The 24836-nt window shown below is 43.1% G+C and overlaps 1 protein-coding gene across 2 annotated transcripts; it reads right to left on the bottom strand.

The window, feature by feature from the left end:
* Positions 1-752: 752 nt before the first annotated feature.
* rasef (RAS and EF-hand domain containing) lies at positions 753-20279 on the bottom strand. Of its 2 annotated transcripts, none has more exons than XM_086206320.1 (19): positions 19819-20279; positions 17552-17836; positions 15949-16263; positions 12652-12798; positions 12007-12097; positions 10780-10875; positions 9261-9338; positions 9044-9159; positions 7857-7925; positions 7674-7740; positions 7466-7554; positions 6820-7147; positions 6504-6641; positions 6164-6308; positions 5916-5997; positions 5420-5534; positions 4028-4135; positions 3769-3845; positions 753-3020 (listed from the first exon to the last, which is right to left on the bottom strand). In XM_086206320.1, exons 1-19 carry the CDS (start codon positions 20049-20051, stop codon positions 2918-2920), a joined length of 2682 nt encoding a protein of 893 aa, XP_086062446.1. In that variant the 5' UTR covers positions 20052-20279; the 3' UTR covers positions 753-2917. The 2 variants fall into 2 exon arrangements, with proteins under 2 accessions (XP_086062446.1, XP_086062445.1); XM_086206319.1 differs by having other exon boundaries at positions 15949-16266; positions 19819-20278.
* Positions 20280-24836: the final 4557 nt, after the last annotated feature.

Below are 24836 nucleotides of genomic sequence, written 5' to 3'. Positions count from 1 at the left end.
ATCAGAGGCTAGCTGCTCTCTCTGTCTCCTCTAAGCTAATAAATTTATAGCTGTTATTAACCTTTCTGCTACACATCCCCCTCATCTAATTGTCCCCCTGTTGCCACTGAGCACACACATTACTCTCAGCTACCCCCTCCTCTTCTCCATCTCTACCTCCGCTACCCCACCTGTTGTTTGACAAATGAGTGGTCTCGCCTCATCAAGCACATGACAATGTAAACAGATGGGAGGTGGAGACAGGGACCCGTGCCAGCTCCTGAACACACACACACACACACACACACACACACACACACACACACACACACGCTAACACTCGGCGCTAAATCCCAAACATATGTTGCAGTTATTCAAACAGCTATGCTCAGAGGCACATGCAGGCGCTCGGGGAGTATTTCTAACAGGAGGGTCTCTCACAGCACCAGCCAAGGAGGATTATCTGATTTATTGATTTGTCTTTTTAATGGGGACGTATAAATTTATGGATGCATATAGGCTTGCAGAGCTGTGTGATGGTTTTCTGTACATTTGCTCATTGATGGTAATGAATTAAACCTGATTAGTCTGTCAGGACGTAATTGTAATGTTTGTTCAACCAAAAACAGAAGAAAAAAAAAACCTTATGGTCTTTCTTCCGCAAGTTGTAATTGTAACTGATTTATATCTCGCCAAAGTGAACTTATGGCCCTGACTCTTAGCTGCTTGGTCCCTAATCGCAGCTGCAAACAACACTGAGTGGACCCAAACACTAGGTGGCGCTAGAGAAAACACACGGTTTATTATGTTGCTGTACATCACGTCAAAACAAGATTTTAATTTTGATGTAAATCGAATTATGTTTGTTACTGTATATACTCGACTCAATTGAAATTTGTGGTCGATCTTGTCTGAGTTCATGTTAACTTTATTTTTTATTGAGATTTAGAGCTTTTTACTGGCGCTTGGCATCACCTTGGTAACAGCACACATACAAAAAGCAGTTTAATTTGTGTGAGGGACAGATTCTGTGAAACGTGCGTCAGAGATGATGAATGACAAAATATCAGTGCCAGGCACACAAACACAGGACTCTTGCGGACTTTGAAGCGGTTTTCCCTCCTCTGCAGCTTTATTAGAGGTCCTCTGTTACAAAAGGACACGACAGGCTTTAATTCATGAAACAGCAAATGTTGCTTGTAAGTAGATTCTGCTCATTTTTACCATAATTTCTTCATCCTATGTATAGCAGCCAATTAAAATACTTTGATAAATCTTTGTTTTAATCTCGACATTAATAACATATTTTAATGACACTCTTCACGACATCACATGGTTTTAGTTTTTATTTATAAGCATTGGCTGTAAAATCTGGGAGAAATCATGTGTGTCAGAACAGCGATTCTCTATCCTAGGGTTGAGACCCCTAGAGGAGCGGCAAAATAATTTAAGGGGGCTTCAAATATTGTAATAAATAAATAATAAAACAGAGGTTTTAGTGAGTGCATTCGAGAAACAACAGTGCTTGCATTTCTGGACAAGGACAAATACACGTAAGCCTATACAGTATTGTTTCTATGCGTGAACATGTGCAGTTACTTCCATAAAATGAGATTTCCTTGAATCATTGTGCGTTCAGACCCTGGGACGCATGTTAACTGTAACAACAACAACAACAGTTATTATTAAAATGAATCCCAAAAAGTCAAGCCAAAATGGAATTCAATATTCTCTGTGTAGAAATTGCACGGGATGGGTGAGAGCTGTCATGAACACAAACTAACTCCCTCATGTGGCTTGAATACGTACTGCATCTTAAAAGAAATTAATTCTGACCAAGTATTTAGGGGAAGACGGTCTTAAAGCATTCAGTGTTTGATACAAATGAGTTTGCATGACATGACGTGTTTATTTGTCTTATGTGGCTCCAGGTGAGAGGGACGAATGGACGTGATGAATTATTTCAAAGGTGATAAACATGTTTTTATACACAACGGAAGATACACAAAAATGTGGATATTCTTACCTCCTTACATCAGGCCACTCGCTACGTGAAGACGCCATTGACAAAAGCTCTCCTGCCTCATTACCTTTCATTCTGAGATATTCACCATTTCACATACTAGACAAGATACCTGCTTACACTTGTAACTCACACCATCTTGCAGGTTGGCATTTAATCTGCTTGATGTTCACACATTCTCATTAGAAATCAAAAGAAAAGAAGCCCTGTAACACTGTCGGGTAAGAATAAGTCCTATAGAAGACTTGCTTTTGTACTGTTGTGTTTTTGCCACAATTTCAGTGTCTCTTTATAGGAGACTGGTGATAAATTTCAGGGACACATTCAGGGTGGCGCTAATGCATAACAGCCACTTCAATGAAGCACTTAACACTGAGCACAGTAGAGAAGCACCACAACTAAACACATGACCAAAATCCACTCATTCCTTGCCACACACTTGCAGAATATTCAGCAAATATCCTCACACACATTGGGATGTCGCTCTGAAAACAACCTCACATCCCTGTTGTCCCTCTAAATTCCTCTTACATCACCTTCGCTGTCTTTCTGTCCTCTGTATCTGCAGGTCTGTAGGAGCTGCTCAAGTCCTCTGATGAGTGTGGATGGACATTATGCAAATATGTATAATAACAAAATAAAAATAAACAAGAGGCAAGATTTTTACAGTGACTTAAACACAGAGGACATGAAACTGTGGCTGGAATGCAGCACAATACATGAATTGAAAAATCTTTTTGGGGATCAAAAGGATGAAAAACATCTGTGATTTAATCCATTTCTTTGAATGTTTTTAACAATAATGATTTGTTCCTGTTGAGGTTCTTCTGCACAGATTTTTGTGTTGCCTGCATTCCTCGTCACACTCGCTCCTCAGCTCAACCACACACCAAAGTCCACTTCTGACGACTGGGATCAGGTGCAGCAGGAGAAGTTGGGTTTCTTCCTTGGAGCATCCAACTTGGTCAGCGACTTGTAGTGATTTTTGTCCTCAAAAGTCGCATGTCTTATAACTAGTCTGTTAAGAGGATATATGATAGAAGTTACGATTATGGTTTGAGGAAAACGTTTTCATAGAGATCTTTGCACACTTTTTATGCGTTGTCCCTACTTTTTGAAGTCTTATTTCCCCTCAAACAGTCAACGTCTTACTGTCTAACCTCTCGACCTCTGCAGATGGCGTTAGCACCAACAGTATAGGCTAGCACAGCCCATCTGATGTACTGCATCCACTACTGCTCTCATGGGTGTGGGGTGACATTACCTCAGCCATATATCCGTATTTGTGTGAGTCAGGTGACCTATTATGAGCTTTAGGGCCTTGTATTTCCTGAGCCAGAAGGGAATGGACATGGGACTGCCAGGTGCGCTTATCCGAAAGACCCTCCCACAGCCCTACCCTGCATCTGATTGGCTAATACTAGTGGCCTTCACAGTAAGAGTGAGGGTCAGAGCCCATTAGAGGAAGAGCCCGAGCAGATGTTGAGAACAAATACTATATACTAATACTAATATACTTTTACACTCCAGGGGACAGCAAAGATCAGTCTTTGACAACTTGGATTACAAGGAGTTTGCTGTTGGTGCAGCACATCATTTGCTCCACCCACATTCCAAATAAGAGCTGGGGCCCTGACAGCTCTTTGCACAAAAAGAATATCAGACCACTACCTGAAGGTAATTCGTCACCAGATTTGGTGACAAAAAAGGCTATTAATGAAATATAAATTGTTTAATTCTGTCATTGTATGAATAAGATGCGTCACCTGGCCAGGTGCAGCACAGCTTCCAGGATGTTGGAGCCGTCTTTGGCGCTGGTTTCACAGAACAGGGTGTTGTACGTCTGTTTGGGTAAAAGCAAGAAAGAGTGAGTCTAGACTCATTAAATGAATAAATACTGTAGTCTTCCTGGATTTATAACTAGTCGTTACTCTGAACCTATGTTACATGTCTAATCAAATGAAGTAATGCATTCGTGTCCCAGAGTATACTGATCAGTATAGTAAGAGAAGTATTTGTCGTTACCATGGCCAGTTTCTCTCCATAGGTGGTTGGGACACAGTTTTCTCCTCCTTTTCTGAGGTCACACTTGTTACCAACAAGCATGATGGGAATGTCTTCCTGAGACATATCCTGAAAGAGAGCACATTGATTTAAAAACAGAGGGATACATGCTGCAGGATGATTTACCAGAGTTGTACAGAGCAGTAAAATTCACTTTCAAATGCTAAAAAAGTCACGGTGGTGCAGTGGTCAGCACTGTCGCCTCACAGCAAGAAGGTTCCGGGTTTAAGCCCCGGCTCAAGCATGAGATCTTTGTGCGTGGAGTCTCCATGTTCTCCCTGTTCCTGTGTGGGTTCTCTCTGGTACTCCAGCTTCCTCCCACAGTCCAAAGACATCAAGAGGTTTATTGAATACTCTAAATTGACCATAGGTGTGACTGTGAGTGTGAATGGTTGTCTGTCTATCCATTTTCTACCGCTCATCCTGTTAAGTGTCGTGGGGGGGCTGGAGCCTATCCCAGCAGCCTTCGGGCGAGAGGCGGGGTTCATCCTAGACGGGTCGCCAGTCCATCACAGGACCAACACATAGAGACAGACAACCAACACTCACAGCCACACCTACGGTCAATTTAGAGTATCAATCAGCCTCGTCCCCTCTTGATGTCTTTGGACTGTGGGAGGAAGCTGGAGTACCAGAGAGAACCCACACAGGAACAGGGAGAACATGGAGACTCCACACAGAAAGATCCCGGGACTTGAACCCAGTACCTTCTTGCTGCGAGGCGACAGTGCCGACAACTGCACCACCGTGCTGCCCAATCAGTAAAATATATTTGATTAATTTGTAATGTGTGAATTTGTGTAGAGAATCTGATATTTTTGAAGGAATATATTTCAAGTACTGAGGATGCCACTGTTGGCTACTCTGATCCTGCTGTTAAAGTGGACAGAATAAATACTTACAATAAAAATCTAAATTAAAGTTCAGTTTGTTTTCATTCATTTGTTTCCTATTTAAACTCCAAAATTATTCAGATTAAGGCAACATTCATTTTGTTTAAACTTTCCTTCAATACTAGCATACATGTAAAATCAAATGACACAAACACATTTTACACAACACTTCATGCAGCAGTGGGACACATACATTTTCAACACAATCCCATTACATCACACACACACACACACACACACACACACACACACACACACACTTACATCTCTGCAGCATAAGGGGAGAGAAAAGAACAAGATAACAGGTGTTTGACATTCAATGTAATTGTGATGAAAGCTTCACTTTCTCTGATGCTGCTGACTGATCAGCTCATAGTAAAAAGCAGATAATCTCTATTTTACAAATGTGTTAATTGTAATTTCAGACAATGCAGCAGCAGAGGAGACTGTGTCACATTACCTCAATCATGTCCACCCATTCCCTCACATTCAGGAAAGTCTTCTCACACGTGACATCATACAGCAGCAACACGCCATCTGCTCGTCGGAAGTAAGACTTTGCAATGCTGCGGAACCTGGAGAAACACACAAAAGAGGATAAATTTTCTGGCCTTGGTTAGTTGTTAAAGACACACACACCCACACCCACACCCACACACACACACAGAGGTTTAGGTTATTTACACCTCCACTCTAACTTAGACCAGGTGTTCATAAATTAAGTTCTGCCGCATTAGGACCGGTCTTTGGTCCCCATAAGGACTTGGGGTCCTGATAAGGTTAGTGTTTATATCAGAAAAGGTCTTCAAAAGATAATAAAAACCAAGTACACACACACACACGCACGCACGCACGCACGCACGCACGCACGCACGCACGCACGCACGCACGCACGCACGCACGCACACACACACACACACACACACACACACACACACACACACACACACACACACCTCTCCTGTCCAGCTGTGTCCCATATTTGTAGCAGACAAGGCTCACCATCCACAATTAGTGTCTTCATCTGGAAATCCACTCCTGGAAACATAAAGTCAACGCTTAGAGCATCACACTATAGTCACCCAGCCCCCTCGTGGTTCAACACATTGATCGCTTTTTCATGCGTTGACATGTCAAAGAGGAGAGAAAGACAGTTAAAACTATCAATTTAAGTTAATATTCTGATTTGGGTCATCCAACCCACCAAGAGTTGCATTGCAGTTTGATTTGAATTCGTTCTTGCAGAGGCGAAGCAGGAAGCTGGACTTTCCAACGGCAGCATCTCCAGCCAGGACGATCCTGTAAGCCTTCTCTGACGTCATGTAGCCCAGGTCGATGCAGTCGTCTCTCTGGAGTCACAACACACACAACAGAGAGTTTAACAATTGTAAGACATATAACCGTATTAGCTTCATAAACCTTTGTTTTAGGGTAAATTTGAGATTTATATCATCTAGCGGGCTCTGTGTAATTACAGAAATGTACAAAATATAAATAAAATTATCAATCTACTCTCTCTGTCCTGTATTGCATTATTCTCTCACCTTAACACTGATGGCGCTGAGGGGTTTTCGTTTTGTTACAGGGGGTGCAGTCACACCAAGGGATTCTGACGGCTTCCAGTCCAGAATTGAGCTGTTCTCCGACCCAAACGCTGATTCACCGTCCTGTGTCTCTGCTGGCTGTGGCAGATACACGCAGTAACAGAAGTTAAAGCACATTCAAACACGTTCAAAGATTCACATTCAAGCATCAAAACAGCTAAATATTCATTTTTTTCCTGGTTACAGAATGTCCTCACATAAATAACAGTTTAGACATGCGATATGTGACGTGACATGCAGGAGTAGTTGTGATTACCTCACTGTCTGAGTTTTCCTCAACCACATTTTCTTGCTTCTTATCTTCCTCTTTCTTGTCATCTTTCTTTACCCTCTGTTCCACCTCCACCTCTACCTCTTCTTCTTCCTCTGCTTCAAGACCTTTGGCTTCCTGCTCAGAGTCATAACCTCCATGTGAGCCCCTCAGCGTCGACAGGCCGCTGTCCATGTAGACCTCCGGTAGGCTGTCCACCTCGCAGTCACTGCTGTGTCTGCGCCGTAGTCCTGGGTCACACATGGCCAAGGCCAGGGTGTCACTGCTGCGCCGGCGCGGGTACAGCGGGATGTCGTCCATGCGCTGGGAAAACCTGAGTAAGAGGACATCTTTGGTGATATGACACACTTTTGAAAGCAGGATATTGCAAAGCAGCGTCTGCAATTCTAACTACAACTTCAGGCTGAAAATTTGATTCAGGATGATGAGCTGATCTTCAGCTGCAGAGTTCTTCCAGACCAGGTTCATCAGGTTTGAGCAGTTAGCATCACTGCTGCTTAAGTACACAGTGTTTGCTTGGAAGTTCCTCCAACAATAAGAATATAATATTAAGTGTGTACTGTGAGAAAAGCTCACATGCCACCAGGCATAGGGCGAGTGGATATAACCCACTCAGACATGCAGTTCTCACCTGTCCATTAATGCAAACTGTGACGTGTAGCAGATACTTTTACTTCTGCTTCTATCCTTTGGACTCCCTGGTGATGCGCCATGATTAGACTGAACAAACACACAACAATTCAATTACAATAGGTGTCATTTTCAATATATCATCTCTAGTTTGTACAGATCATGAAATAATTTCATATTTCAGGTCTTTTTAGACTGTGCGTCATTACCTTGGTGATCCTCTCCAAAGCAGACCTGAGGCCGTCGTTGCTGTCATGGAGCTTCCTGTTGGCTGTTCTTTCCACGTACACAGAAACATAAAATCAGCCTTTTTCAAATACCCCCCCCCCCATTTAAAAAAAAATATCGAGGTGACTACTGAGTCTGTTTCAGGTGTGTTATGATGAACTTACTGGAGAATCTCAATCTGGCTCTCCAGGATGTCTCGCTCGTCAGTGAACTGCTTCATGAGCTCCTCGTCTCTAAAACCAGGCACAATCATAAACAATGCTGTTGGTTACAATGAGTATTCAGTCGTCGGCTGTGGACCTAATGATCTAAAACTGCTATATTTCCTTTTGTTTAAATAGTGTTTCCTTAAAATTTAGTGGGCAACAACAGCTGTCACATAAATGTAGTGGAACATAAAGAATAATACCTCATATAAAGTAGCATTGAAAAGAAAAGCTCAAGTAAATATCAGGTAATTCAGAATTGTACTGATGTGTATTATGAACCTGAGAAGTGTGTTCCTCTTTATCATATTCAGGTCTGACATCAAACTCATGATTAACTTGTCATGGTTGGAGAAACAATGTCAGCTCCGTCCCCGGGATGGCCCAAAGCAGGCGGAGAGTGATCCCGCCTGGGGCTCTGTCGCCTAGTAACGCTACTGAAGAAGTTATTGTGTACGTGAAGTGCTCCAGGATATCCTGTTTCAGCTGTGACAAAACAAAAATATTCCCGGGGAGCAGACAGTCACTCAGAGGGGGCCAGAATGCCTCATCTGTGTGTTTCATTAACAGGTACACATTGTCAGTGTAAAATAGATATGAGATAAATGGGTGAAGCCTTCTGCTTTGTAAGAGAGCAAACATTTAAAGTTTGTAAACAGAGAGAAGAAAAAAAAAACCTGCTCGGCAACTTCACGAATACAGTTAGAAGTACTTGTCTGCTTCCAGTAGACTTTCACAAAAAGCGTGTCTGTAAGTGCTCGTGACAGAGTAAATGAAACGTTCAAACACCAACACTCCACATACACACATGGATGCCGTCACTCGAAGTCGGAAGCGGCTATCTGACATCACACCGCCAGCATCCATGAAATATAATATTTATTTTATAAACTCAACCACAGGGACAATGTAATGAATGTACACTGACGTCAGAATATGCTGCCAGTGTCATTTGGTAGCTGGTTTCTAAAAATCTCTGTAAGTTATCTTCTCTGCGAAAGTTGAATCAGAAAAATGTTAAAACCGATAGCGTGGGAGGCTGCACTACTGGCAGGTCAGCCATGTTTTTCTGTTTACGTTTACCGTGGTGTACTGAACACACCTTTGACTTGAGCCCTGACTTTGAACGCAGCACACATCTTTACCTTTCATAGGTGATGCTTTGATCGGTGAGCTCCGACTTCAGTGAGTCCATGTCACTCTGCAGACAGGCCACTTTGGTTTGAGACTTCATCAGGTCTTGTTTTATCTTCTGGTTCTCCTGGGGAGAAAAAAAACGAGCAGCAATGGCGGTGAAGACGAACTGCAGAGAGAGAGGTACAACAGAAGCTGGTGAAGCTGGAGTGATAGTGGAAGTCTCACCAGTGTCAGCTCATTGATCTTCTTCTTTAAAGCCGGGCTCTCGTCTTTTACAGTGATTGTCTTGTATTTCTCCTCTATCTGGTGAAAATATTCACATATTTAGGGTTCAGGTCTATAAAACTTCAACTTCTCAAAACACTATGTAACTAAGCGTGTGCGACGTTGACTTGGAGTCCAGCTGATGAGTGTTTTCATGAGGTCAAAAGACTGAATTAGTCCTGGTTCAGCTGCTAGTGAATGCAGCCAGTGTTATCGATGAAGGACTCAATATTCCACTGTTGAGCAGAACGGTGTTTTCCCTGACATCTACACCACAGTTCACTTCGAAGAGAGAGTTTGTCTTTTATTTAGATGGGTCAAATGCATCCCCCTCTCCTACAGTGCAGCCCTTGTTACGGAGCCTGAGCGCCTGTGTCATTGGGAATCAGGTTCCAAGCTAAACGTACGCCAGATTTTAACTTGAGAAAATGAAAATCGGCTAATGTCCATCACTTCTGTGAGGCAGTTTGCGCATCAAGATAAGAAGCAGGTGGCACTAATCCCCTGACTGGGTGGCAGTCAGACAGCGTCGCTGTAAACTCGACAAAAAATTGTCAAAGCTTTCTACTGCATATTGCAATATCTGGGGAGAGTTCCTCTCCTCTCCAAGTAGAAACAGCTAATCAGTCATATACACCACAGGGCACGTTCTGAAAAGACGTGCTATTCAGTATATGAGCTGGTTTTCCATGAAGCCCAAAAAAAATAAAAATAAAAAACAATGGCGTCCTGGAGTGGCCACAGAGAGAGAAAAGAACTGAAGGCCAAGAGAGAATTTGCTTTTTCCAATTTGAGGCCACGAGACAAAGCTTACGGTATTCCCTCAGTTTAGTTATTTTGACGTCAAGAGACATAACTTCTGGTCTCAATTCTTGTGGTCAGAAAATAACTAAATTGAAGAAATAAGGTGTATCTCATGGCCACAGAAATATAAAACAAAAAACAGATTCTAATATCAATGATGATCTCTCTATACCCTCGTTTTTTCCCTCTCTGTGGCCACTCCAGGCCTTTTAGTATTTTAGTTTCGTGGGTTTTTTTTTTGTTTTGTTGCATTTTTGGAAAACAATTCATCCACTTAAAAAGCCTTTTCAGAGTAAGTTCTTTGGTGCACACGGCTGTTGTTGCCATTGCTTTGCAAGGTTTTGTTGTTTTGGAATAGAATTTGTTTTCATTCTATTACTTGTATCATCATTTTCTGAAGTAACACATGAAAAAATGTGCGTGAAAAAATCAGTTTTTTTAATCTTCGGCATGAACTATTCAAGGATTTCTTCTGGGTTATGTGCAAAGGTATCTTCAATTACTTGTGAAGGATGAGGCTCATACACATATACAATAAAAATAAATGGAAATAGAAAATAATGTACAAGATATAGTTTGTTTATGAAGGCAATGACCTACGATGAAACATTTACGTCTAGATAGAAGTGAATTCTGACAGTAAGTGGTGTCGGTGGTTTGTTACTGGAGAAATCACCATCTGCATCCTCTGGATCTTACACTGCAGCTCACACACTTCAGTTTCGTAACATTGCCGCAACTCATTCATTGCAGCTTCTGTTCGCTTCTTCTCCTGCAAAGCACACAAACACACACAAATATCACCACTGAAACACATAAAAACGTCACGTTCTCGCGACGCATTAATCTGTTGTTTTAGAAACGACGGGAGGAAACTGCTGGAGCGTCGATATGTAACAAAAATCTCTCTGTCGACAATTTCCAAAAATAAATCTCTCTCTTTCAGGTGTCAGGACATGAGTGTGTGTGAAAGAACATGAGTGAGTGCCCTCTAAATGTGTTTGCTTCTCTTGAACAGAGCAAACAGTGGCTCCAGCGTCAGCTGAGTCAATGAAGTACGCTTACGTAAGTTTACACACACACACACACACACACACACACACACACACACACACACACACACACACACACGCAGTGGGACATGTCTATGCTCCTGTGTACATAGGTTGGAAAATGTTTCAATAAACTTCATGGCCTGAGTGACTGAATATAAATTACATCAATGTGATACAGAAGGAGATCAATACTGCTCTGCCTTTTCATTTCATGTTGCACACACACACACACACACACACACACACACACACACACACACACACACACACACACACACACACACACAAAACATAGCTCAGACTCTGGGAAATATCTCCAGTCTTCAGAGGCAGATTATAATTCAAAAAGATAAGAGGGGCACATTTTTTCCTCATAAATTTGTCTTTATGCTGCCAAGTGTCAGCAACAAACAGAAAGAGAAAACAAGACATAAAGTATCCACTGCCCGCCAAACCATCTGTTTATGGGGTGGATTTTGTGCTAGAAAAAAATCACATCCAAATAAACTGATCAAAATACACACACACACACAAATAGATTTAATATTTTGGGACACCAGTTTGTTTTGAAGGAGGCTTACAAAGTGTCCTAAGTGTCCTCCGCCAACATCTAGCAACAGTTTCTGACCTGAATTCCAGGTGATCAGCAGCAGGCGTGTCTGAAGTCTAATCTCTGTTTGACATGAGGGAAGAACTGGACAAACATGCTAAGCTTATCTCCTTCTCCACTCAAACTCCAATAAAATAGAATAAAAAGACATCATAACAACTACCTCGGAATACTGACGAGTTACTGGGGGGGTCTGTTCCGTGTTTAACTACAGTGTTTGAGTGTGAACGTGCCCCACCTGCTCTCGTGTTTTTCTCTCCGTGAAATGAATACGTTGGTCCATCTCCTCTTCCATCTCGCTGAGCTGCATCGATGCTTGGTCCTGCGCTCTGAGAGGAACAAAGATGGCAAAATCAACCAACTGCAGAAACCATCCATCCATTTTCTTCCACTTATCCTGTTAAGGGTCGTGGGGGGGCTGGAGCCTATCCCAATAGCTTTCAGGTGAGAGGCGGGTTCACCCTGGACAGGTCACCAGTCCATCACAGGACCAACACATACAGACAGACAACCATTCACACTCACAGTCACACCTACGGTCAATTTAGAGTATCAATCAGCCTCGTCCCCTCTTGATGTCTTTGGACTGTGGGAGGAAGCTGGAGTACCAGAGAGAACCCAGACAGGAACAGGGAGAACATGGAGACTCCACAACAGAAAGATCCCAGGACTTGAACCCAGTACCTTCTTGCTGTGAGGCGACAGTGCTGACCACTGCACCACCATGCTGCCCCTGCAGAAACCTTGTGGTTCAAATTCATTTTGAAAATAATTTCCTGCAGATCACACGTGACACTTACAGAAGCATCCTGAAGCCAAACATTAAAATCCCGCTGTGATATCACTGGAGCAACTCAGAATCTTGCTGTCATTTGCTACCCACCGTTTGATGGCGAGCGCCAGGTTCTCCATCTCCGAGTTCTGCTGTTTGATCTCTTTTGTGAAGTTGACGATGACTTTCTCAAACTGAGGGATCAATCTGGGCTCTGTCAGGCTGATGTTCTGGTACAACGTTGCTGCCTGCTCATTCCTGCAACAAAAAACCCAAAACAACCCAAATATTTGTTTGGTTGGATTTAACATTCATGGACTGAGTTTAACAATCTTGGGTGTTTCTTTTTAAATTTCTAATTTCTTCTTTTAATGATTTAACAAAATGACTTTAAAAACAGTCAAAAATAGATAAAATGTCAATATCATCTCTGACAAATGGATGTCATCAACAAATTAATCGGTGAATCTAATTGGTTGTTTTACTGACACAAGCTGAATTACCATCACTGTTTCCCATTGAACCTCATTAAATGTGGCCATTGTGTGTTTCTATTTAATAATTGAGTTTCTCATAAAGACACAGACATGTGGCTGTGGAAGAGCCCAAAACAAAGACATACTGGGTCTTTCTTCTTTTAAGTTGAGCCAAACAAAATCGTCCAATTGAGATTTAAGAAAAACAAAACAAAACAACAACAACAAAAACCCTTTCACAAACCAAAATTACATCAAATCATGTGTGATTTTACAGCCAGTTAGATACATTGTTTTAAACTAGGGCTGAATGACCCATGTCTCAGTTGAGATGTTAACACTGAAAACACACACTCAAAAAATATGGCAATATGTATTTGTGCTACTTCAGCAAAAGCAAAAGCAAAAAACAAAAAGGTTCAACCGAACGTTCGTTTAATTTCAATGAAATAAATGCTAACTTCCATAAAAGAACATGAAAAATGAGCTGCTTTAGATTCAAAGAACAGTGCGTGCTGTGGGTCATGAACAGCGAATCACATCACTTGATGATGTCGTTCGCAATTACCAAACATCCAACCAGCCAATCATTTCACACGTGACACACCAGTAACATTAAGGAGAGAGAATAAATGGAGACGGCATTAACTCACCAACGTTGTATTTTTTCCTCCTTGGCTTGACTAATAAATGAAGTTGTTCAATTCATCTTTATGAAAAAAGCTCACTAAAATTATCAGCAATCATTAACTGAAATAAACTTTTTTACTGTGAAAATACATTCAAGCACGTCGTCCAGGGCAACTAATTGTTTATCCTGTGCACGTGGTTTTGAAGTCACCTTTCTGTGGTGATAACGTGTCTTACGTCAATCCACAGTAGTGAAATGAGGGCCGAGCCATCAGTGCGTTGACGTTTAACGGGACTGACTGGCTTCAATCCAGCGTGCACAGACGCGCTTTTCTGTCGGTCAACAGCTCACGGTGACACACGCACGTCTGACATGAGCGAATTGTGGCACAAACACAGAAACAAGGTCAGAAAAGGAAAACCTGTACATAAAATGGCATCAGCGGAAAATGCTTGAAGACTGTAGCGTACACGCTGTGTACAAAATGATGCCATCTAAACTAGCCTGTTACGAAATGTGCAGGGATCTTATTTCAAGGAATTTTGAGGAGACGTCTTTTCCCTTATGATCCTAGTGGCTCAGTCAGCTGAAGGATGACGTTTTCCTAACACAGCTCATCACGCCAACCTCAGTGAGCAGCACTCATGAATAGAAACATTTTCAGCTTTTTTATCTCAAACCGACACAAAATATTCTTTCATTCCCTGAAAAACAGACATGCATCTTAAGTATGTTGTGTACTTTTTTTTTATTCAGTACAAACTGTCATCTATCATCTGACTGCAGTACCAGTTCACTAGGGAGGGAAATATTTGTGCGGGACGAGACGCCACCACTGTGACAATCAATGTACCAGATGTCACAGCAGAGCAGCGCGAGGAAGAGTCCCATGCCAGCCCTGGGGCCATACACACACAAAAACATACACACATGAACACACACACTTTTATCCTTGTGAGGCTAACAAGAGTTATGTCATAAACTGCTTCTAAAAGTCCATATTTTTCTTTATGTCAAACATACAAAGGCTTTCTTTTGCAATTTCCTTTGATTAGGAAAGTAACATCACTACTAATATACAGCCAATTGTCAATATGTCGCTTGATAAAAAGACTCAAAAAGCCAGTGCACCGTAATTTCACACAGTAAATCCAGAGGGGAAGCATATCCAACTATGTTGTAAGAAACATGGGATTAATATGCGACTGAAATGAGTTTGCTCTGGAGGGTGGAAGCCCGGATGCTCCTCCTTTGCACCTCTCACTCTCGTTCAAAGACCCTCAGAGCTAGGAGTTACTGACTGTAACGCAGTGATTTTTAGAGGATTTCAAAAACATCAGTGAAATCCGTGAAAGGACATGAAGTTTAGTGAACCGAAATTATCACTCATTCCAGTTGTCCTAGCTTAGTTGCCCGGATATCTGAGGCTAACTTCACAAAAAAAAAAAAAGAAGCTCTGGGCTCTGTTGCCAAGACAGCGGAGGAAAGCAATGTAATCTTATTTTGCACTCCAGATGGTTGCATGGGTGTGTGCCTGCCAAAAAGCCCCCCAAAAAACAGCCTTGGGAAGCTCCAGGTCGTACGTCCCCATCCTGGTAGCAGGTGCAGGCTGCCCTACAGGCAGCGCTGTGCCTCTAGAGAGGAGTTACATGATGATCATCAGCAGGACTTGATGGCTGCTGGCTGCTCCTTATGGTGATGACACAGGGGGCCACAATCCCGAGGCTACATGGAACCGGGAAGCAAACTTTTTACACGATGTCTGGAAAACCATGAATGAGGTGCAGCTCTGTCTCTGACGAGGGATCCAGCAGGTCAGCCCAGATGAAGCCACCACTGCTTTCACCTCAAAATGTCCCATTGTAATTTATGGACTGGGAATGATGAGGATGTAAATGTGTCACTTAGAAATCCTTCTTCTTTGAATGTTGAACTGTGAATCACCTGCTGGACTCACACATCTTTGACAAATTTCAGAAAACCCACAAACAAACTGGACAAGACAAGTCACAATTCAGGTCAAGATAAAATGTCCTCCAGCTATGATATGATGACTTCAGGAAAAACAAACACACTCCAAACAAACAAAACAAAAACAGGAATATGACTCTTGTGTTGACACAAAGCAAAGCACACATTTAACCCAGATATTGCCGCCATTATTGTTATGTTATGTGCTTGTACCTACATGAATATTGCCCTTTGACAAAGGCTCTTAAAGGCTCTAAATACAGAATACATCCATCCTAGGTGAATATGTGAAATTTTAACAGCCAACTACCATCAAGTGTTGGCTCTCACCTGGGGATGAACTTGGCCTGGTCACCCATTCTCCCCTCAAAGTCCTCCCAGGCGTGTGATACGACTCCTGACTCCATGTCCTCACTGTAGCGGTCATGAAAGCCACTGATGAACTCCAGCAGGGTGACGGTTCCGTCGTTGTCAACGTCCAACCGATCAAATATCCGATCAGCCTCAGCCGCAGGAACCCTCAGCTCCTCACAGATGGTGAGGAACTCGTTTCTCTCAATCCGCCCTGAATTGTCAACGTCGTATGTGCGAAAGAGTGCGCTCAGGCGGTCCTGTTCCTCTCTGCTCATACCCTTGACAGTGGGTCTGCTGGAGAAAGGGAAGGCGTAACAAATTAATGAGAAACTCCCAAACGAATGCCACCAAAGGGTAGGGTTTTTTTTTTACACCATCAAAACTCCCCAATGTACGTCTCTACATATCTTAATATCCTTCTGTCAGACCTGCCCTGTTCTTTAGAGGCTGGCACAGAGAGAGCCACAAACACAGGGCCCCAGATCCCCCATTAAGAAGCCAGGGGAAGATACAGAATCATTGCGGTCATTGCCTGGTTTATATTTGGAAATGAAGAGCTGCCGTTATCTGTGATAGAGGTGACCAGTCCAGCAGCCTCTGGACAGGCAGACAACTCTACTGTTGGACTGGGAGGTGTTGAGACTCCCAGCTTCAGGTGATGATCACAACATTCTTCTTGTTGTCTCAGGGTACCCAGGGTAAAAAGAAAGAGTAATAAAAACGTTCTCCGTATTGAGATCATGACTCGTTCACTACTGGTCAACTCCATCGTTCGCAAACTGCAGCATGAAACCAAAATGACACCAGGCCAAAACAGAAAGTGAAGATTGAGATATTTGTAGGTGAATATTTCACGTGAGAACTCAGACCCAGTGTGAAAGGAATATACAGATGAGCCACCTGTCAAATGACAGAAATGTCAAAAACCGATATGAATGGACGAATAATTCATTTCAATAAAGTTACATCACCCGCCTGTGTGAAATGTTATCAAAGGCAACAGTGGGCAGCATCAAAGTCGCACCTGCTCTGGTACACATGAGAACTCACTTTAAGGGATTTCAGAATGATGTCACCTCCTTCTAACTGAGATACTGAAAATAATTTTGGAGAAAAGTGTTTAAAATCTCCACAAAAAAATAAATAAAAGTAGCATTGCTTCGTGCATTTAATGAGAAATGAAGTAGAAGTTTCTAAATAAAGACAAAATCTGGACCACAAACAAACTTGATCATTGTCTGAATAATTTCACTTGCTCACAGATATTTGATTTAAGAAAAAAAAAACATTGAGATCATTAGAATATGAGTTAACATGTGAATGTCCTCCAGGGTCCTCAGGCTGGAATGATTAGACTTCAGGAATACAGCGAGTACAAGAAGAAGACGTCTCTGCGTTGTCACAAAGTCAATAATGTTCATTTTGCTCCATGTGGTTTGATCCATGGCTCTCGTCTACACACGTTTTCCCTTTGGATTCTCATCTTTACGCACACACAGTGCTCAGCATAGAACGCATGAACGTCAGCTGAAAATGTGAATACCATAAAATCCAAATAGTGTCAAGGGTCTACTCTCACCTGCTGACGCTACCCCCCTCGCCTCCCACCGGCTCTGATGTGTGCTGCTCGGTGTGGCGGTCGTTGAAACCAGTGATGAACTCCTCAAGGGTGACGGTTCCGTCGTTGTCGACGTCCAGCCGGTCAAATATACCATCGGCCTCGGCCGCGGACACCCGCAGCTCCTCACAGATGGTGAGAAACTCGTTCCTCTCGATCCGCCCAGAGTTGTCCGTGTCGTAGGCGTGAAAGAGGGTGCGCAGACGGTCCCGTTCCTCGGCGCTCATTCCTTTGGGACGCGGCGCGCTGGAGAAGGAAAAAAAGGTGTTTTATTACCTTCACGAGAAACTCCCAAACGAAAGCGGTACAGCTGCTATACGTTCTGGAGAACACTAGCAAAACTCCTCAAACTTCCAAAGTCCGACCAGTCCGCTCCTAAGACCATGTTGGGCAGGTATGTCTCCTCAACACTGCTGACTTCTTCCGTTTTAACGACTTAATAATAAATCAGATGTGGGCTCCTGAGTGTTGTAAAGTTTATTGCAGCGAGTGACAAACAAAAAAAAAAGCTCAGGTAACCCTTCAACATCAGTACCTTAGTGTGACGTATGTCTGTGCGCGTACACCTGTACGAGGCGTGTTAGGAGTCTGGGCCCCAGGCCAGGTGAAAGGGCTGTTATTGTGGGAGGGCTCAGAACTGTAGTTGTAGGGAGACCCCTGGTTGTTCTTTTGTACCCTGACTGGCAGATTCACCAGGTTCTCTGATGAAAGTGATGCAGCATCGTACAACAGAATCAGTCCTCCCTTGTGCTCAGGTTCTCTCTCAAACAGGTTCACGAACAACTGGACATTAAAATCCACCTGAGGGGACTGTTTGATGCAGGTCTGTTGCATTACACTGGGTATATTTAGGTGTATCTATCATAATGGCAAGCATGTATATGTGACATGCAAACGGGAAAGGTAGAGAGTTCATGGAAAGTTTGCATTTCTAGAAGTACTTAGCTCTTAGTATAAATCAGCACAGTGAGATGTTTTTATGTATAACCCAGTGTCTCACATGGTGTTATCAAGCAGAAAACAAAACAGCTGCTAACAAACCCACATTTTATCAACGAAAAACCTCACAAGAAATGATGCACATTCCTCTTTGTCCTCTGTAGGTGGGCACAGAAACTGGGAACATAGCCAATCACTTTGTAACATGGGAATCTCTTTAAAATGAGACAAACACCAGCAAACTTTGAAAGAGTGACTCAGTCAGGCCCATCTACCATGCCCGTGTTGCTGGTAGGACAGTGTTTACTGTTACACGGCTGCTGCACGTCGCTGTCGTACGCGTTATTGGTCCCACCCACTCTGAGCAGCCATCTTATTTTGTTTTCACATTTGCTATGTGTGTGTGTGGCACGTTTTATTCACTCATCCAATCGACTTCATAGTTGGCAGGTGTATTTTTAGGGATTTAAGAATGTGCAGTGAATGATGTCATATTCCAACAAAATATTTTTTCTTTTACTTCTTTTATCCATCCATCCATCCATCCATCCATCCGAGAGGCGGGGTTCACCCTGGACAGGTCACCAGTCCATCACAGGGCCAACACATAGAGACAGACAACCATTCACACTCACATTCATACCTACGGTCAATTTAGAGTATCAATCAGCCTCGTCCCCTCTTGATGTCTTTGGACTGTGGGAGGAAGCTGGAGTACCAGAGAGAACCCACACAGGAACAGGGAGAACATGGAGACTCCACACAGAAAGATCCCGGAACCTTCTTGCTGTGCCGGCCCGTACTTTTTTTAGTTGCTTCAAAATGTCAAATATTCCGAAGGGGAAATAAAAAGCTGCAGTTAAGACTACTGTAGTTTGATGAGTAGTCAAGTAAAGTAGACCAGTGTTGTTGTAGAAATCAAGGAAAATATTATCCCGTCAAATTCATGGTAACGTTTGCAGTATAAAAAAAATGTAAATATCTAAACTTGTCTTTAAACAGATCAGATTTGGTAGCAGCCAAATCAGTTGTACGATATCAGCAAATCGGTAAGAAAAAAAATCCAATATTGTGCATCCTTGAATTCAGCTGTACAATCGTTTACTCACAGTTCATAAAAGTCAGTATCATGACGTGGATATTTAAGCATAATTTTGATTAAATGTGGAAACAGCATGGTTACTTCAGCACTGGTTGAGGGAAAGTAACTTAAAAGTTGTTCTTTTCACAATGTAATAAACAAACCACACAATTAGGCTGAAAACGAGCCGGTAGCTTTGTTGTCTGACCTGGGCAACCCTTGTTTCTTTGAAGTCATGTCCTCTCCTCTGTTGTTCCCTTGTCCGCTCTCATCTTCTTCTTGGTCTTTGAAGTCGGCCGACTCCTTTGATATGCCGTCTATATCTATTGCTTGGTTCATAACCTGAAGATCCTTGGAGAGGGTCAAAGACTTTTTTCTCATTCGCTCTGTGTAAGAACTCTTGCGTCTTTGTCCCTCACCCGCGCCTGCCGTCGACGCCATAGTTTTAGCGCTTTTCTGAATGTAGGTTTAAAAAATGACAATGACAGCTCCTTGAGTCAACTTTGAAGTGCTACATCGGCTGTAGCCCTGAGTTGCATTGTGCAGCAATGTTAAGGGGAAATGGCATTTTGCTCCATGCTTGAAGAATCCCATCTTTGAAAGTGAAGCTCCTTCAACGGCCCTTTTATATCCCCCCTCCCAACACACTCGATGTCTTTCTTATTTTCATAATCACACGTGGACATGGAAATATCTTGCAGGACCACTCTGAGAAGCTGTTCAAATTATGTTGAATCCATGACTGATAACAAAAGTAGCAGAGTTCCCTCTGGCAAACTAAACAGAAAATAACAGTACCAGCCAGTGTCTGCAGGAAAGTGAAGCTCCCTCAGTCAGGTTAGAATTTACTTGCATAAAGACACTGAACTTAAGCTGGAATGGAATCAGTTTGTGAAATGAGCCGTCATGTTTGGAGCAAATATGACTGAAGTATAAATGTATCTGGATTCTTCAGTTGGATCAAGATGAAATATACTTTTTAGAATCCAGCATTCATGTTAATCTGTGGAAGTCAGGGGAGACGAAACACTTGAACCGCAGAGTTCATGTCTCTGATTTGTCTCTCAGTGGGGAGGTGGTCACAGCCATAGAGATGAAGCACTCTCAGTCTAAAGAGAAAATACGTGTTAGCAACAATACACAACAGCTTGTTTCAAACCACACAACAACGCTATCACATATTTGCTCTTGATGTCGAATGCTACTTTTTTTGTAATTCAACCACCAGCGCCTGATGTGTTTCTGTTTCCTAAACAAACACACACACACACACACACACACACACACACACACACACACACACACACACACACACACTAGTAACAGCTGATCATTGTTTGCATCGCTGGCAGGCTTCACTTCTTCACAGTGATGGATTAAGACTGTGTGAATGTTGGATTCCCATTTAAAAAGATCCAGTCTCTGAAAGTTAAGTTCGGTTCATGCTACAAGACCCACAAACCTCAGATCAGAGAGGTCAGTCAGTGTGGGGCCAAATTTCTTAACCCCCTCCCACCCCCCTCCACCAGCACACACACACACACACACACACACACACACACACACACACACACACACACACACACACACACACACACACACACACACACACACACATTTTCCAAATCTGCAATAAAAACCAATTAAATCTTTTGCATTTTGAATAGTTGATTGTTATTCGTCTGTTTAATTTTATTTGGGTGTTTACCTCCTGCAGTGTCTGCAGAGCTTCAGGACACTTTCTGAGCTGGTATGGCAGAAACTGAGTTTGACTGTGTGAAGATGTTGACCACAGTAATTTGCCAGCAGAGTTACCCTGTGATAGACAGGCACACATATATACATACACCCACACCACACACACGCGCAAACAATTAATGTACTTGACATAGCATTTTACAGGCTAAGAGATATAAACTTAACCACCCCGGAGGCCTCCTCCCTGTCGGACATGCCTGGAAAACCTCCCGAGGGAGGCGTCCAGGAGGCATCCTCACCAGATGCCCGAACCACCTTAACTGACTCCTCTTGACAGGGAGGAGTAGCAGCTCGACTCTGAGTTCCTCCCGAATGACTGAGCTTCTCACCCTCTCTCTAAGGGAGAGCCCAGCCACCCTGCGGAGGAAACTCATTTCGGCCGCTTGTATTCTTGATCTTGATCTTTCGATCATTACCTAGAGCTCATGACCATTGGTGAGGGTTGGAAGGTAGATTGACGATAAATCGAGAGCGTCGCCATTTGGCTAAGCTCCCTCTTTACCACAACGGACTGGTTTAGCACCCGCATCACTGTGGATGCCACCCCAATCTGCCTGTCAGTGTCCAAGATCCCGAGATACTTAAACTCCTCCACCTCAGGCTGGACCTCCCCCCTGACCTGGAGTGAGCAGGCCACCCTTTTCTGGCTTAGGACCATGGCCTCAGACTTGGAGGTGCTGATTCTCATTCCTGCCACTTCACATTCAGCTGCAAACTGTGACAGCAAGAGCTGGAGGTCGTGGCTTGATGGAGCTAGGAGGACCACTTCATCCGCAAAAAGCAGAGACAACATCCTCCTGCCACCAAACTCGACCCCCTCCACCATGCTGCTGTGCCTAGAAATTCTGTCCTTAAAATTTCTGAACAGAACCGGTGACAAAGGGCAGCCTTGGCGGAGTCCAACCCTCCCTGACGGGAACAAGTACGACTTACTGCAGACATGAACCTCCGGTAGAAAGACTGAAAAGCCCTTTGTAAGGGGCCATCCACCCCAAACTCCCGGAGTAACCCCCCCCCCCCCCCCCCCCATACACACACAGGGTCATAAGCCTTCTCCAAATCCACAAAGCACATGTGGACTGGTTGGGCAAACTCCCATGCCCCCTCCAGCAGCACCCTAGCGAAGTTGAAGAGCTGATCCATGATTCCACAGCCGGGACAAAACCACATTGCTCCTCCTCAATCTGAGGTTCAACTATCACCCTGACCCTCTGCTCCAGTACCCTGGTGCAGACCTTCTCAGGGAGGCTGAGGAGTGTGATCCACAATTGTTAGAACACACCCTCTGGTTCCCTTTCTTAAAGATGGGGACCACCACCCCAGTCTGCCACTCCAAAGGCATGTCCACACAATGTTGCAGAGAGGTGTCAATCAAGACAGTCCCACAACATCCAGAGTCTTGAGACTCAGGGCGGATCTCACCCACCGCGGAGTTGTTTCACTGTGCTCAGCGACCTCCATAGCTGCACACCGCGCGGCCTGCCGGTACTGGTCAGCTGCTTCTGGAGACCAGCCAGGCCCTGTAGGCCTCTTTCTTCAGCCTGACGGCTCCCCTCACCTCTGGTGTTACAAATGTAAATAAATTCATTTTTTAAACGTGTCTCCTACCCTCGGCTTCCTGTGTCAGTGGAGCTGACGTCCAGCTGCTCCAGCCGCCTGGATGCCAGAGCCAAAGACTGAACCCCTGCATCTGTGACTGCCTTACAGCCACTCACATTCAGGGATCTGACACACACACACACACACACACACACACACACACACACACACACACACACACACAGATGATTGTGACTTCACCGTTATGAATTCACTACTATGCATTTGAGAATTTTAAATGGGCATTTTGCTCAAAATATGGTGCTGATGCTTCTTAATTTCTGGAGTCATTTTGAATTCCTGTGAACACACTTAACTGTGAGTACTTGATAAGTTAAATCACACGTTTCTGTACCTGATGTTAGGGGTGTACTTGCTGATGCTGTGCAGTGTCTGGTCAGTAACTCCAGGACAGGAACTGAGAGTCAGAACCTCCAGGTTGATAAAGTTTTGGAGCAAAGTGTCAACTGTGACTTGAGTAACCTGCTCCAATAAAAAACACACACACAAAAGAAAAATACCAGAAAAATTCAGATGAGTCACATCAGACATGAAATCTTTGGATAATACAATTCAAATGTTCTAAAACTCACCGCCTGTAGTCCAGTGACATTTAATGAAATGAGACGTTTGAGCTGTGATGCCATCACCTTGAGACTGTGTGTGGTGACTTTTGGCACTTGGCCGATGTTAAGATGCTGAAGGCCAGGACACATCTAAAAAACCAAATACTGACATTACATAAACTGTGCATGAAGGAAAAATGTCTTCAGTTGATTTGAGCACAGAGAAGGTTTGTTAAATAAAAAATCTGAAGCCACGATGCAAAAGACAAGAAAACCGTTTTTCGAACCTTAGAGCATTTTGAGGCATTTTGGACATTATGAATTGTAATAAACAACTACCCAGTGTCCTTTTCTTACACTGTAAAACCGCATGCATTTTTTGAACACTTTTCAAACCAAAGTACCTCATATATTGTCTCTAGACAAGATGGAGTCAAGAACTGGCAACCAAATACCTCCAACCTGGACAGACTAATGAGGAAACACACACAAACAGGAATCAAACAATTTGGGATATTTAGTGTTTTTTTGTTGTTGTTTTTTTTGTTTTTGTCTTTCTGGCCATGTACCACACTCATATTTGATGTGTAGCTTTAATTTAATCAACACAAAGACATTAAATAAAATGCAGAGCAGACGGACTTCCTCTGTTTGCTGTCTCAGTGGGAGGTGGAGAGGTTCAATAGAAATGCGTGCCACTATTTCCAGTCACCTAAAGAAATAATTATTTATTTATTTATATTCTTACAAACATGAATGCAAGCTGAAGTTTCCAGGGGAAAAAAAAAAAAACAGAACGACAAACCAGCCTTACCTTCCTTTGTGTCTCTGGATGAGTTTCTTCATTGGATCGTCAGTAATACGACAGCCATTCAGAACGAATGATTTCAAAGTCAGCCTTTGGAGAAAAACACCATTAAATAATGTCATCATTCATCCATTCATTGTGAGGGGCTAGAGTCAACTGACCTATGATGTTTTTAATGTACATATCTGATTATAGTACATTGATTTAAAAAAAAAACAGGAGTAGGACTTTAAATACAGACATTAAACGATTTGTCTGACTTTACTCTTTCTGTGTGTGTTTGAGTGAAAATGACCTTGCACGACTGTCGCTCAGAGCCTTGACCCCCGTGTCTGTAGCTCCACTCCAGCTCACATCCACACTGGTCACATGATCACACTGCTGAGCAATCAGAGACAGAACCAGGTCACCATGGAGACCAGCACCACAACAGCTTATGACCTTGAGTTCCTGTAATCAACAAACAATGACACATGTAATTCAGTGTAGGCAGGC

Source organism: Aulostomus chinensis, chromosome 6 (genome assembly GCF_037954235.1).
Source record: "Aulostomus chinensis isolate RoL2024-O1b breed Wild chromosome 6, RoL_Achi_v1.0, whole genome shotgun sequence".
Classification (NCBI taxonomy): Eukaryota; Metazoa; Chordata; class Actinopteri; order Syngnathiformes; family Aulostomidae; genus Aulostomus; species Aulostomus chinensis.
This window is presented reverse-complemented; position numbering and strand designations above follow the sequence as displayed.

Bases quoted from the DNA above. Each gene is read 5' to 3' on its own strand.
- rasef (XM_086206319.1), bottom strand. From the start codon at position 20,051: ATGGCGTCGACGGCAGGCGCGGGTGAGGGACAAAGACGCAAGAGTTCT. The intron at 16,267-17,551 runs GTGAGAGTAGAC...CCCTTTCTCCAG, and splicing joins GAGGGGGGTAGCGTCAGCAG to CAGACCCACTGTCAAGGGTA. The intron at 12,098-12,651 runs GTGGGTAGCAAA...TGTTCCTCTCAG, and splicing joins CTGGCGCTCGCCATCAAACG to AGCGCAGGACCAAGCATCGA.